The sequence below is a fragment of the Conger conger genome, chromosome 6 (assembly GCF_963514075.1).
Source record: "Conger conger chromosome 6, fConCon1.1, whole genome shotgun sequence".
Taxonomy (NCBI): Eukaryota; Metazoa; Chordata; class Actinopteri; order Anguilliformes; family Congridae; genus Conger; species Conger conger.
In genome coordinates, this window is record NC_083765.1 from 53,518,720 (window position 1) to 53,535,269 (window position 16,550).

Consider the following 16,550-nt stretch of genomic DNA (forward strand, 5'->3'; position numbering starts at 1 on the left):
CCAAATTCTGTCATTGAAAATAAACGACATTCAAAAATAAAGGACGGAAGTGCTGCCAACTACAGTAAACATTAGATGCTGCAATAAACATTAGAATGAAAGTTATTGTTATCAGTCGGGTGGATTGCTCCGAATAGTATGCTATGAAATGTATTATTTCTTTTGGGTAACATTTCACATGAGGATGAAAGTATTTTCTGAGCATTGAAAAATTATAGGCTTATCGTCAATAGCTTTGATGGTAAAATCGTGTTGTGAACAAGTTGGGTATCCTTACGCCCCTCGTTAACATTTGTCCAATATTTATCCATGACATCGATTCCATAGCACACAGCAGTATTTGTTGCAACAAATGAAAAATTTTCGAGCAAAGGAAGAAAGTTCGCAGGCAAACAAATGAAACTCACACATTTACACAAAGTACAAAGTAGCAACGATCAAAATCCAAAATTGCGCGCGGGTCTGCGTATGCGGTGCTGACTGGAGTATTGTCGTGGAGGGGTTTGTGTGCGCGTGTGCCTGTGTCAGGGGAGGGGAGGGGGCCGGATGTCATTGCAGTGCAATGGGATAAGTCGTCTTTACATCTCGATGGAGCTACCCTCTATTCCCTGGGCGTGTTTTTTTTTTTTTCTCACAAGTGCGTGTTTACGCCGCCAAATGGGAGAGGGAACAACTTGGAAGACGATCGGCACACACGTGTTTATACATGGGGTCCCATCTAAGCTTGTCATGCACTGTATGAACGCCAAGCCCTAATCGGATCGAATGGGGCTATACATTGAGAGCACGACTGGGCTAATCGGCATCGACTATGACACGAACTCTGACTCTCAGCTTTTGCTTCATTTCATTAATTCAAAGTAAGTAGCCTATGTCATCGTCAGGTTGCTGCACCTGCATCATTTGCAATTGAATCAATAGGAAAACTCAGAGAACATTAGTTTATGAGCAACGTTTGTGTGTCATTGTTTATTTTTGTTTCGTGCATTTGCTTTGTATGCATAATTTATGGGAAAGTTGTTTGGGGCTGTTGTCGGTCTCCTGTCGTCCGTTCCTGCGTTTTTGTCTGTTGTGAGTGATAATAGTTTCGGTCTTGGGTGGATACATTTCCGTACTAAAAAAGAAAACGTGAAGCACAAAATAACAGAATAGAGTTCGTGCATAGCTTTCGATTGAGTCAATTGGAAAACGCACGAAGTAAATCGACTGTTGTTAAAGGACACCCCACAGAACATCACGCATTACTGAGGTGCAGTAATAGCAATAATAGACACTGAAAGCGATGTCCATTTACTTTTTTTTAGCAGGCAGGAACGTGAAAGGTGCACTGTTGGATTTTTTTCTTGGGAATTCATACTATTGTTATTTATCACGGGGGTCCGGTACCGGTATTAGGGCGTGAGAGGAGCCTACATCTAAAGATTTGAACAACTGGGAAATCGTTACAACGACACAGCTGAATAAATTGCCCCGTACTTATCAATAGAAGGCGGTGAGATTAGCAGACATACCACACTTGAGATTTTGGCTAATTTGCAATTTGGTGCTTTGAGAATCTGCCCCAGCCACGCCTCCATTAAGTGGAGAGAGGTCGTTTTAGGACAAATCATGTACAGATTGTGCTTGGCCAATTGTGGATACAGGTCAATTCATAAAGATGATGAATGAATGGGCTTCAATTCCACAAAGCTTCCATGTTGGTTAAAACTGAGGATTTTCTGCAAATACAATAAACCTGTTGATGTTGGAGAAGCTGAGAAACACCTAAAATAACTGACATTTTCTCGATTAATCCAAAATATGTACAAGCATTGTTTAGAACAGTTTTTCTCCTGGGACAATGGGTTTGTGCTTCAAGAACACTGAACACCAAAGCTCCTAAGGCACCAAGGCACTTAGAGATCCTCTGCTATTAAGTTATTTATTTGTTTATGCATTTTACGAGGATCGGGTTTGAGGGGTTGGTTCTGTCAAAATATGGAAAGCTGTGCTAATAGATTAGACAGTTATCCATGGAGGCACAAATGTTTGGCTTAGATACCTAAAGTTGGAAGGAGAGCACAGGGACCTCTCAATAGAGATATATTCAGATATGTTGAATTGCTTTGATGGCTCATTGTTGCAATGTCATCGTTTAGTGAGATGCAGAATATCGCACTGGAGTTCCAAAGCAAGTGGAGCCAGCCACTAATTTTACTGCGCAGTCCAAGGAGGACTAAAGTTAATTTCCAACTGTCGCTGTCAGAGCGCAGATACTCAATCGATCAGACAAGTCACTGTTTCATAGTGAGACGGTGCCAGCTGCAGGTTGGCTAGTAAGGCCTAGCCACAGCTGGCAGTGGCGTGATCAGGATTTGATTCGAGACTGTGGCGTGCATCACTATATCAATAACTCATGCTTTTGATGGACATTCTGCATGGGAGTTTAGGTTGGTCTCACTTTAGGGACTGGAGTATCTGGTCTCAGTCCCTTATTATAGCCATTGTGGAAGACTGAATTCATTCAACACCTGTTTATAACTTTGAATAATAATTTTGATCATTACTTTTGTTACAGCCACCAAAAATGAACCTCAAAACTGTACTTAATAATAATTCCTTCCTTATGTGGAGGCTAAGGGTAAACATTGATTGAATCCAGGGTTTGCTCTCCATATTCTTCATTCTGACATTGGGGAGAACTGGTATCTCCCACATCTTTAGATAAGGTTTCACCTTTTTGCCTCATCCTGAAGCTCTGGAGGCCACAATCTGCTGTCTGGATCATAAATCCATCAACAGCTATGCTGACGATACGGCATTTCAGGGTCCTTCAACATTAAAAACCAAAGTTGGATGCCCACTGGATGCCTGCAGTGCCCCCCTTCAGGCAGCACAGAGGGGCCGGTGTTGTACAAAGTGACATGTAAATTAGTCTGTGACAGTGGCATATTCGCAAGCACCTCATTGGCACTTCTGGTGTGTGACTTGCATGTGATAGATCCTTCCTAACAGGGGAGTGCCAACCATCTGATGGCATCAAGAGTAGTGGGCCATTGTCATAGTGTTTGCCAATATTCTGACAAAACAACATCTGCCAAATATGTTTACTGCCAAGTTTGTCCATTCAAAATGTCAATGGATTCAGGCAGTCCGTATGAGTTTTGTGTATATTTATTATAATTAGCAAGTATGTTACAGCATGCCATATTTTTCAGCATATGCACCAATAGGAGCACCATTTCTCCTATTACATTTTTGGAATCCATTCTTATTTTTATTCAAATGTATAGAATTGATGGATTAAATTCCATTAGTCACAGTCAAACAACAATTGCTTTGTATTCTTATTTTTAAAAAAAAGAAAATGCATACATTTTTCCTTCAATGTTGAAATACTTGTTGGCTTACAGGCATATGTGTTCACACGTGCATATACACTGCCCTCCATAATGTTTGGGACAAAATCATTTTTTCTTGATTTGGTTCTGTATCAATATTTCAGATGTGATCCAGGTGATTCTCAACTTTTAATGAAGTGTATGTCCCCCAACATCAGGGCACTATGGTATTTGGGGGAAATCGCTGCACAGCTTTTTCTGATAAGTCAGTGTGTTTAATTGCTTCCTTAGTGCAGGTGCTTTCAGAAACTAGTCTTAAATCTAGGCTTGGTTGGTTTTTTGGTTTGTTTTTGTAGTCTGTTCTTTACAGGACCAGAGTTGTGTCATGAAAGGGAAGGAAGCCATTGATAAAAGAAAAAAACAGTCAGAGAAATAGGCTAAACCTTAGATCAGTAATCACATAAGGCCTTGAGGACCTAGGAAGTTAATGAACAAAGAATTCTCACCATAATGAAGAAAAAACCTAAAACATATGACAGATCAAAAACACTCTTTAGGAGGCAGGTGTAGCTGTGTCCGTGACCACTGTCAGCAAATGACTTCACAGACAAAAGTACAGACTCTACACTGCAAGATGCAAACCACAACTTCTTCACAAAAAAGGGTGGCCAGGTTATATTCTCCTATGAAGTACCTAATTGAGGAGATCAAGATTCACTTCTATCAGAGTAATGGTAAGTGTAAAAAGGAACTGCCCAACTGCAAAGCCATACCACCTCATCTCTGAAATATGTGTTGGGGGTGTCTTGGCTTGGCCATGCATGGCTGGCTCACTTGATGCAACTGCTAATAGCGGTAGCAGAACAACTTCTGAAGTGTACAGGAACATCTTATCTTATTTCGAGTAAAGGCCTACAAACTCATTGGACGACACTTAATTCGACAGCCAATAATAAGACAGTGATATCAAACATACTGCTAAAGAGTTTTTTCAAAGACAAAAACTTTAATATTCATGACTGGCAAGTCATTGACCAGATCTAAATCCAATTGAATTGGTTCTATATGCTAGAGGGAACTTAAGGCAACAGGCCCTGGAAACAAGCACTATGGCTGCAGCACAGGCCTGGTAGAGTATCACCAGAGAAGATACTCAGCACCTGGTGATGTCTATGCACCCAAGGCTTCACTTGTGAGGCCCAGTTAATGTAAATCAAGAAGTAAAACCACAGGAAGCCATTTTGTCTGCTTTTGTTTTCTGTGATTTATGCTTTTTTTGTGCCGATCTGTCTCTGGGGTCCTGGAAGGGTTTGCCACAGTCACAGTGTGGCGTGTCTTACACCTCTCGGTCAGCGATAAAATTTACAACAGCTGTCATCAACAGTCCTGACAATGTGCCATCTGTGCTTGTGAGCTTCGCTGTCTGTGTCAAACCATGAGGGATAACAGCTGTGTCACTTATTGATGAAATGGGCTTTCAAGCCCTGGTACGGCACTACTTTGAATTGAGAAGTAAATAAATATGCTCAAATGTGTTATGCATTATAATGTATTCGTCATGAACAGCATACATACAAACACATTGATGGCAGGAAAAACAGGGTAACACAACATAGTTGTATGTTTAAGTGTCCCAATAGAAAGTGGATGACAAACTGATTCCTGGGAGGAACAAAGACATGACATTTCCCTAAGTAAGGTAATAACATGGTCTTAATGTATAAAAAGGTCACATTTTTTCGTTCTCTGCCCATTTTCTCCTGAATTAAACGCGGAAAATAAAGCCAGATGAAATATAGTTCTTCATTCAGATAATGAATGCACCATGATTTTATGTTGTGTTTACTGCTGGTAAAGATGCCATTCAGCTGAGAGATTTGCCTTTTCTTTTTGTGTTTGCCTTTTCTATTTCCTATGGCTGTGTATTTTCTATTGGAGGCAGTCTCATCTCATTAGCATGCTCCCCTGGGTGGTCACTTTCTGTCCTCAAGCATCCTCTAATATCATTAAACATAATTCACAGGTTACAGATAGGACTGTTAGACATTAGGTCAGGTTTCCCATCATCTGTGCTGGGACTGGCAAAGCGGCTGAAATGGAAAATGAATAAACACGTTAATTTATGAGTGGATATAAAAGCTCAGACTTTTAGCGATCAATTACATTTGTTTAAGCATTATCTCTGCATAGCTAAAGTGTCACAAAAACAAAGGAATAATTGCATAGTATTAAATCAGATTAATGGCCCCCATCCTAGCTCTTTGCTTGGCTTGTTGTTACACAGTAACTAGAACAAGTACTTTTGTGAATTTCTTTGGCCAGCTGGCTATAAGTGATTTTACATTAGTGAACACACAATAATTGAATGTGGTATTTCAGGGCTCTTGTCATTCTTAATCGGGGTCCACAGAACCTCTGTTAGTTTGGCTTTGATGCTGTGCGCTCTGTCACACAGAATGACTTGGGGAGGCCTACAATACAACTTCACAATCTAAGTACATTATGAATGCACGAATACTCCCCCAGAAGAGCTCCATTAAAAACACTGCATTAACACCGTTTTCATTTTCTCAGTAAACCACTGCCAAAGCCGTCTTGAGAAATGAAGATGCACCATTGAGAATTAAGTGCTCTCCAAAGGGACGTCCTCTGCATTTTAAGATGGTAGAATGGTGCCCGTGGGCACCTGGAAGGATGCGGTGTTAGTGGCGCTTGTGTTTGGAGGAATTTTAGGCTGCTTGCCAGCTCATGAATGGTGCGCTCTGCTAGGCATGCTGGCTGCAGAGTCAGCAACAAGTCTCCATGCAGGGAAATAAAACATGCCCTGGGAATTTAAGAGGAAATGCAGTATCCAAATTCTCATTCTCTTAGCACGGACACTGAAAAGAGTGTGTATACTCAGAGCCACCGGGACCAAGTTCTGATGTTTCAGGATGTTGTTATGTTGTAATAATAAGAATTTGTTACTTAGCTGAAGCTTTTATCCAAAGCCACTTACAGTTGATAAGACCAAGCAGGGGACAATCCACCCTGGAGAAATACGGGTGGGGCGGTTACAGTAAAAGGGCCTTGCTCAAGCGCCCAACAGCTGTGCGGATATTATCATGGTGACACCAGGTCCAAGTCACGTACCTGAGCCACTAGGCTACAGGCTGCCATAATATTGCCCTTGTATTATTTATTGACTATTTAATCCCATCCTTTCATCTGGCTCTGCTGATTTGTGAACAATTTTTATTATTCTCTGCAAATTGGGTAATAAATAGCTGAACTGAGATGGAAACCGGGAAACCCAGTTTTGGAGTTGAACAAAAATAATTATGATGTGCCCACACCAAATTATTTATTTAGCTTAGTTTACTCTGATTTCCTAATTATGCCGTCCCTGCTGCGTCTGTAGGTGGCGGCTGTGCGGATTCGGAGGAACGGCTGATGAACTGGCTGCTGGGTAAGGACCGCTACAACAAGCTAATCCGCCCCGCCATCAACCGCACCGAGCGCGTCACCATCAAGCTGCAGGTGTCCCTGGCCCAGCTCATCAGCGTGGTAAGAGTGTGCCGCTGCAGCTCGAGCTGGAGCCCCCTCTGCCCCGACGCAAGCCTCCGCAGCACGCGACACGCCGTCCCCACAGCCCCGCCATTCCTGCGTTTAATCCCACAAATGGCCCGCAGAGCTGCCCTGCCCTTCGTACAGGGGGGCTGGCCGCCCAGCTGTTCTTTCCGCCGCTGTCAGCCGTAGATTGAAACTTCAGGGCAGAGCCGCACTTAAAGGAGTCGTAAACATGCCGGCGCGACGGCGTTTACGTCCGCGGGCTGATTTACAAGCCTCTTCCCGGCCTCGGCAAAAAACAAGGAAGGGCATATATATCCCGTATTTATGATCTTGTGTTGTCATCTTCTTTGTATTAATTGAAGCCGACATATCAACTAAAGTGTGGAGGTATGAAAACTGCGGTTTCATTCGTTTCACTTCCACATGACGGTCATGAGAAGGTTCTGGAATCAATTCCCCGTGCCCACTTTGCAGTTCTGCCCTTGCATGTTTACTGAAAACAATTCTGGGAATGATTCCAACACATAAAAAAGGTGAACCAATGCAGTCAGCATCATTAAAAAAAAAATACTGTTGTCACCCCACCACCAATCCAAATCAGTTACAGTTTGTATGTAATGATACTGCTTTCTCCTTTCCCAGAATGAGAGGGAACAAATCATGACCACTAATGTCTGGCTGACCCAGGTAAGTGTGACGGTCAAAGAAATTATCCACTAAAATGACCAGAAAATTAACAAGTTATCAAATCTCTGACATGAGCACAAAATGTCCTTCACTTTGAACTTGAATTAAACCATAGCAGTGCCTCCCATCTTCAACCTCTATACGGGTTTGGACTGGTATTTAGTGGCTGTATTAAGCCATGGAATGGTCATATGATTTACCATATTATTGTTATTGCTGTTTGTGGTTTGATTTAGTTTTTGTCTAACCCATGTTCAAATATACCAGAATGTGACAGGAAGTGACATGTTTTCTCTAGCACTGGATTGATTATAGACTGTCCTGGGACCCCTCCGAATATGATGGCATAGACAAATTAAGAATCCCCTCCCGCCACATCTGGCTTCCCGATATTGTCTTGTACAACAAGTAAGTGTGCTGGTTTCAGTTGAATTTAAAATCTCACCATGCTATTCTTTGGATCTGCTTCTCAGGGAAGCTTATCTTCAGAGATGGTCCAGTGGCCCTGAGCTGACATCTGAGTTTCAGTTTGTCAGCCTTAGCTTGACATCCATCAGTATAAGCTATAGCTCCATTAGTTTCAGCTGTACTTTGTCAGCCATGGCTCAACATCCATCAGTCTAAGCTATACCTTTATCAGACTCAGCTGTGCTGTGAATGTCAACCCTAGCTCAACATCCATCAGTCTAAGCTATACTTTGTTGGATGCAAAAAGTAGCATTAACATGCAAACTGTCACTGGCCATTTTTGCACGGCCTGCCTGATTTGCAAGGGGTGCATTTGTGGTTCCGTCGCACAGTAGAGACTCACAGCTGATGTAGCCATTTATTTTATTGAGTTTATACTGAAGGTTAAAATGAATAAAAATAGGCAAACTTGCTGTGATGATTAAAAATTTCACAGCATGCTAACAACTATTGAAAACAATGAAATATCTATTTTACCAGTCGTGATTATGACAGTAGCAGTGTTGACAAGCAAGCGTGCCAACATTAGCCACCTCTGATTAAGAACAAATTGCTTGTTAGCTAGTAAACTATTTAGCTAGCAGGGCCAATGCTGCTAGCTGCCCCACTCACAGTGCCTACCACACTTACACAGGAATGACTTTCAGATAGTTACATTTAATTGCTTCGCTTTAGCTGCCTTTCATTTTGTCCCTCCATTGTCATACCACCTTAATGGAAACACTGGTATCTTAGCACTGGTTATTGTGTGTCTGTGTTTAACAGTGATTGCAATTTCATGGCTAGCTAACTAGCTGCCTAGGTTAACTAGCCATCATTAGCCTCATGGGTACCAACATATTTGTTTACGGGTCAAAGTTTAGCTAATGCTAGAAGATAATGTTAGCTAGGATAATGGTTAAGTTAGCATTCAATCAATAACTGAGACTGACATAGCCTACGAATATTTACGAATATTGAGCTAAGGCTGACCAGCTGAGATTGATATCTCATCTCAGGGCCACTGCAGACTAATATAACTTCAGCTTCAATTATTATCTGCTTGTTTAGAAGGCCTCCATGGTACCTCCCAAAACCCTAATTCCAGAAAAGTAATTATAATCACGTATAGCCGATAGGTATTCAATTGATATTATTTAATTATGATTGTTTCTGAGATGTAGTCACACTTACTGCTTCATTATCTTTCCTTCTCGTCAAATCCCCAGCGCTGATGGCACTTATGAGGTGACTGTGTTTACCAATGCAATCGTCCTGTTCAACGGCAGCATCTTCTGGCTCCCGCCAGCCATCTACAAGAGCGCCTGCAAGATCGAGGTCAAGCACTTCCCTTTCGACCAGCAGAACTGCACGCTCAAGTTCCGCTCCTGGACCTACGACCACACGGAGCTCGACCTGGTCCTCAAAACAGAGGTGGCCAGCATGGACGACTTCACCCCCAGCGGGGAGTGGGACATCCTGGCCCTCCCCGGGCGCCGGACGGTCAACCCCTCCGACCCCACCTACGTGGACGTCACCTATGACTTCATTATCAAGAGGAAGCCCCTCTTCTACACCATCAACCTCATCATCCCCTGCGTCCTCATCACCTCTCTGGCCATCCTGGTCTTCTACCTGCCCTCCGACTGCGGGGAGAAGATGACCCTGTGCATATCGGTCCTGCTGGCCCTCACCGTCTTCCTGCTCCTCATCTCCAAGATCGTGCCCCCGACCTCTCTGGACGTGCCCCTCATCGGCAAGTACCTGATGTTCACCATGGTCCTGGTGACCTTCTCCATCATCACCAGCGTGTGCGTGCTGAACGTGCACCACCGTTCCCCCAGCACCCACACCATGCCCGCCTGGGTTAAGCTGGTGTTCCTGGTCAAGCTGCCCGCGTTGCTCTTCATGCGACGCCCGCGGAACAGCTCGGCCCGGCAGAGGCTGCGGCGGCAGCGGCAGCTCCGGGGCCGGCAGGGGCTGTTCGGGGCGGGCCTCGGCTATCAGGCCCCTCTCCCAGCCACGGCCGCCGTCTCCTCCTCCTCCTCGGTCTTCCTCTCCTCCGCCTCTGGCTTCTCGTCCCCGGGGCACTTCTTCAACAAGACCGCCGGTGGGCCCTTCTGCCTCAACCCCGGCAGCAGGAAGGGCGAGCCGAGGCCCCGGGACTTCCTGCCTGACGGGGTGGCCTCAGCGCAGGACCCGCAGCAGCGGGGGCCTGACTGGGGGCCCGACATCCAGGAGGCCGTGGACGGTGTGCGCTTCGTGGCCGATCACATGATGGGGGACGACGACGACCAGAGTGTGAGTGTCCATCTCCAACCCTCGCTATCCTGAGGTCCGTTTTGAAGGATACACTTTATCCTTTTAAGTTAATGGAGCCCCAAGGGCCATAACAGATTGAGCCTGTTCGTATCAAGGCCTCGCAGATCTGTGCATATGAATCGTCATAGCAATGTGCACATCTGCAATTACACAAGAAAACTATAAGAGTTCCAAGTGCTAAACGTTTACATTCATGTTTAGGAATTCAGCAGATGTTCTTAGAGAGAGGGTCTTACAGGTAAGTGCTTGTATCAAGGTTAGTAAAGCCCAATGTCTGGTAGAGAAAATCAATTCACAGACAGTTGAATTGAGTCAACAGTAGAGACAAGAACAAGTATTGTAACCACAGCGTATGAACGTTGCATCCATGTCGCCTAAGGAGCAGCCACATAGCTTAGCTTTTTAGAGAATAAATTAGGTAGCTGACAGCAAAGAAAGATGTAGGCAGCTTAACCCAGGTCAGGTAATGAGGTGGCTATAAACTCAGGGAACTAACACTGGACTGTTTTCTCATTGATTGCTATTTTAAGTAAATCAATGGAGTGGAGAGGTGACCAGAGTGTGAATAATGGCCGTCTAGTACTGCCAAGAGCAGCAGAAAGCTAAGAGGTTAAAGGGTCAATAGTTGTTGCCTTGTGCACCTCAGCAATTAATTGCCAAGGTTGTCAACTGTTTGTGTTTTTCCTCCATTGTACGTGTTACACCAGCTGCCATTTTTACATCTCCTCGCTCAAGTTTGAGGTAGAAAAAAAAGGCCAGTTCAGGCATTCTTCAGTCTAATCATTCCACTTCAATTATGTTCCTTGCTGAAAAAAAACAGCTCAAGCTAGGTTTTGAAACAGCTGGTAGCTGGTTGACCAGTTCAGACCAGCTCCCAGCTTGACATGGTTTGACCAGTTCAAGTTTTTAAACAGCTGGTAACCAGTTGACCAGCTACGACAAGCTACCAGCACTAGCTGACCAGCTCATACCCAGCTCAATACCCAGCTCAATCTAAAAAAAGACTCAATCTAAATAAATAGTCAAATACAGTGAAAATGTCTCTCTGTCACTTGGTAGGTGATCGAGGACTGGAAGTACGTGGCCATGGTGGTGGACCGGATGTTCCTGTGGATCTTTGTGATTGTGTGCGTGGTTGGCACCCTAGGCCTCTTCCTCCAGCCTCTTTTCCAGAACCAAATTGTGCCGATCCAGCATTCGATCAGTGAAACCATCAAAAGGGATCAAATCTGAGCCGAGGTTTTCGGATCTCTAAGGAATTCATGACTTATTTGAGATGGCCACTGGTTCCCGTTTCCATTCTGCATCTTCACTGCTGTGGCGGAAAAAAACGATAATTTCAGTGATATCTGCTGTCATGAGTTCCAGCGATGCCTGCTGTTTATTTGGCAGGAAAACAAGTGTCACTTTTAGATGCATACTTACTGGAGATGTGCCAAACAGAATGAATAACATGACCACCATTCGGAGCTACTTACGCTGAATCTTCGCAATTGTCTGAAAGACATCCGTCTGCAGTCCGATACACTTCCTTGTACATAATGCTTGTCAAAACATTGTTAAATTTCACTCTGTGGTGTATGGTGTATAAATGTCAGAAAGTCAGTCTTACTGGTTATATGTATAAAAAAAGGTTAATTAAAATAATGAACACCCAATAAAGTGTAAAGCCGTGAAGAATTTGGCAGATAGTTTTCATTTGCACAGTAATATGAAGTGAAATTAATCTGCTGAATAAAAATTGAGATTGTCAAGGTGTGACCACTGAAAATTAAACTGACTTATTAGAATTCTGGGAATAAATGTACATTCTAGAAGTAGAATAATAATATAAAACATTTTTATGAGAACCATCTCAACTTTGCAACAATAAAAATAAATGGTTTTGTTCAGAAAATGTATTATTTTGGATGAAAATGACAATTGCAGTTACTTATTATAGTTCAGTTGCCCAAAGCCATTGATTCCAATTGTTGCCATTACATCTGTCCCAAATGGCTAAGAGTCATATTTTCTTAATTATTATAGTAAAAAGTGGATTGACCTTTTCAAAAGAAATATGAAATGTTGTAAAACTAGAATGACACGGAATTAAGTTGTATATTGTACTGTTGTATATTGTATGATTGTACTGTATGCACAGGCAACTTATGTATGCTCACAGAGTGAAATATTTTCAGCAAAATATATCACCACAGTTAGACGATAATGTAAGCTTGTCTACTGGTTGGAGAAAGCTTTGAAGAGAGCTTTGAAGAGAGCTTACCTTTCCCCTTCCCCTTTCTGTTGATTGGAGTTTGAGACCTTAGAAGTATAAGAGTTACTGTAATTTGTTTATAGGGCACTAAATACATGTGTGAAGTTTCACTCAATAGTACTGTTTAAAAGTATGAGGAAATGCTAAATGTAAAAGTTTGTGTCTGCTTGGAGTCTATTCACTCCGCTGTCTTTGAAGCTCAATATCTCAGAACCACTCGGAACAAAGATAGAACCTTATAATTCCAAGGTCACGATATTTGATTTGTGAATCCCTCAACATATGCTAGCAAGGGCTCTATTCAAAAACCCACGTGACAGAAAGCATGTTCAGGTGAACGATTATGGGGCTACAAGCCTTTTCAGAAGCTGCAGGTATATCGGCCACATATGCTTCTACAAACCACAGAAGATATTTTTTGTGCCATCTACTGGCCAAATTGTGGACACTCACTTTTACAGATGCATTGTATGGGCAATAATTATTCACTGCAGAATGCTGAGCAAGTTTGTTAAATATTCTGAAAAAAGCACAGCTTGTGATATTCTTAATAGACATGCAAATATACAAAGAGGCTAACAGTCTATTTTATTTTAATTTTCTGCTCAAATTTTCACAAAATTGTCCTAGCGTTAAAAATAAAAAACAAAACTTAACAGTGTGATCGTTGTCCTTCCACTGTACAGATAAATGGATTATTCAATCAAAAGTCAAATGAAGACATAATACAAATATCTTGAAGGACAAAGTGAGGACTTCATGAGTCATTGAATTTAAATCAGGAAAAAAAACTGCTCACCCATGGATTATCATTGACACAGCAGAATGTTGCAGATAAATTAAGGGCAATTAAAGACATTGTTCTAGGGGTGTTTGTGTCAGCTTGCAATCAATCTTTCCATGAATCAATCCCGGCTTCACTATTTATCAGTGACTTTGGTTCACATCAGCTTTTCATGACGAGAGTAAATAGGTTTTCGCCGGATCCATTAAACACGTGTACAGACAACCCTGCGTACAGGAGAAATTTGATTACACCAACACTTCACACTCAATGACCGGGAAAGAACAAGCACACAAGGGAGGAAATACTGGATCTCAGATGTTGCGCGTGCATGTAGGCCTATACCGCTAATCTATACCGCTAATCTTTCACTGTCCCTGCAAGGGGCATGTGTAGTGTTTCAGGTGTGAGGAGCTACTCGTAAAATCTGTCCAAAAATGACTGCGGATGTGATATCCTCCATTTTGTAGTTCCAGGTGCTGGCTGCTCACTGTTTGTTTTACTTCCAACCTCAGCCAAATGGGGTTTTATGTGAATACATATCTGGATCTGACACAAATAGATCTAATGTAGGAACACAATTAAATACAGTAAATGTCCTGTCAGGAGTGCAAATTAAAGACATTTAAAACGTCCACTGTGTTTTGTGATGACTAAGCTTAATGAATCGTTTAATTGTTTCTAGGCCCTAAAACAATTAATTGCTTAAACAGCTAATTAATGATAATTACAATCAACAAGCACTCCATTGTTTTTATCCTGTGCCCTTTTTTAATTTTCTCTACTGTGTACAACTAAGGTAGATGTGTGTGGGATGTATGGTTCTGATCCCATATGAAATAAAACATTTGTGGTGAAATAATTGAATTCAATAAAATCTTGACCTTCTCTGAGATATTGTTAATTATACCAGGAGTTCCCTTCAAGGACAATAAAGTGCATATTAGCTGAAGAATCCTAATTTGTGCATGTTTTTTGTGTCATTGCAGTTACTGTAAAAAGTAAAAAACAGAATACACAACTTGATTCCATGTATAGTACCAGCCTTACACACTAGAACCCTGGTTCTCATAATGTCTCTTCAGTATGACTTTGGTTCCTATCACAACCATGGCAGTTCATCAGGCCTCTTTCAAATTGGTTGGGATTGACAATGGGATATGCACATACAGTAGTGTGCAGACATTTAGGCAGGCCTTTTACAAAGAATATCTAAGTGATATTTGATTGAAAGCAAACCTGACCTCTACATAGTGCAATGTTAATCATAACACCTTTCTTCAAATTATAAAGCAAGTTGACATTATATTTAAATGTTTCACAGTTTCAAAATAATAAAAAAGGAAAAGGGCCCTGTGCAAAAGTTTGGGAACCCCGTCAGTTAATACTTTGTAACTCCTCATTGGGCAACCATAACAGCTTCTAAACGCTTCCTGTAGCCAGCTAAGAGTCTTTCAATTCTCGCCTCTGGAATTTTTCCCCATTCTTCCTGGCAGAACACCCTAGCTCAGAAATGGTATTCAGCCTCCTTCATGTATGGAATGTTTAAAATTTTTAAATAATATTCAAGTCTGGGGACTGTGGTGGCCATTCCAAAACCTTCATCCATCTTTCCTGGGGGTACATGGAATATCCAACCTTTCTTCAACTTTAATGTCTGTACTGAACATTAGCCTCTAGAATTTCTTGATATTTGGTCAAATCCATTCTTCCTTCCACTTGCACAATATTTCCAGTGCCCTGAGCTGCCACACAAGCCTAAAGCTTAATGGATCCACCTCCATGCTTACCCGTTTGCTGTTAAGCATGGAGGTGCAAGGTGTTCTCTACAAAGCAAGGTGTTATCTACAAAGGTTTCATCCTTTTTTATCCAAACATGCCTTCTTTGCTGGTGGCCAAAAAGTTCAATTGTGGTTTTGTCAGTCCAAAGCACATGGTTCCATAAGGCCATCTTTCATTCTGAAATCCTCGGACAACTGTCTAGAGCAGGGGTGCACAACAATGGCAGATCCGTTTCAGGATTTTGTGACAACTTCTGGTCTTAGTTATTTAATTGACTCAAACATATCGTATGTGACATATGTATGAGTGCCGGCTACAGATGCAGACTGCAAGTGTATCCAAATGCTTTTACTGTGCTCAAGTACAGGCTTGAACCAGGGTAATTTATAGAGCGGTCAGCAAATTAAAAACAAGGCAACTGATTGGAAAAAAAACAGTATGCAGACCGGCCCATGAGGATTGGAGTTGTGCACCCCTGCTTTACAGAACAGCCACTGCAGATGGATACTTTAGAAGGCATGGAGTTACTTCAGAAAAAGTTCAGCCCTGGAATTATTCTCACCCAACTCATTGAAGCCCTAGTGAGTAAATCACCTGGGTCTGGGCCTTTGTAATCATGTTTTTTAAAAGTAACAATGAATAATACAAAAGGGTTCCCAAACTTTTGCACAGGACCCTTTTCCTTTAAAAAAAAATCTAAATAAAAAGCAAGAAATTTCCATAAAGGTCTCATGTTTAACCCTGTACCATGTAGAGTTCAGATTTGCTTTCAATCACGTACACATTCATTGTAGCAGGGGTGCCCAAATTCTTGCACCCCAGTGTAAGACATGAAAATAGGCTACATTTATATTTCAAATATTGCATTATTATTATTATTATTATTATTATTATTATTATTATTATTATTATAAATGCACCAATATAGATCTCTATCATTGGATTTCCTGCACAGATTGAAAATAGAAATTGTTGGCACAAGCTGGAACCCAGACCCAACACAGATCCAAAATTGATTTCAATAATTAAAACAATCACACACAGTGTCACACCAGGACCAACACTGAGAGACTTGCAAAAAATCTAGTCACAACTCCTTTGCTGTAAAATGAAGATGTTCTATTCTATTTAACATCGGTCAAACTTCTACGATTGAAAGGAATAGCTCAATTATTGTTTGTTATGATCTACAACCAAAACGTGTTTGCTTGTACTATAAACTATTACTACAAACTATGTGGCAGCAACATTGGGATATGTGCTATTGCTCTGTGATTCTTATTTGTTTCATACAGCTCTGAATGTACTGTGTGTATGTGTGTGTGTGTGTGTGTGTGTGTGTGTGTGTGTGTGTGTGTGTGTGTGTGGGTGTGTGCATGTGTGTGTGTGTGTGTGTGTG

General features: G+C 41.9%; 1 protein-coding gene across 1 annotated transcript; it reads left to right on the forward strand.

Moving 5' to 3' along the window:
* The first annotated feature begins 649 nt into the window (after positions 1 to 649).
* On the forward strand, positions 650 to 14,247 carry LOC133130028 (neuronal acetylcholine receptor subunit beta-4-like). The gene is made up of 6 exons (XM_061244239.1): positions 650 to 860; positions 6,721 to 6,866; positions 7,515 to 7,559; positions 7,858 to 7,967; positions 9,236 to 10,307; positions 11,388 to 14,247. The coding sequence occupies exons 1-6, from the start codon at positions 812 to 814 to the stop codon at positions 11,559 to 11,561; spliced, it is 1,596 nt and encodes a 531-aa protein (XP_061100223.1). The 5' UTR covers positions 650 to 811; the 3' UTR covers positions 11,562 to 14,247.
* Positions 14,248 to 16,550: the final 2,303 nt, after the last annotated feature.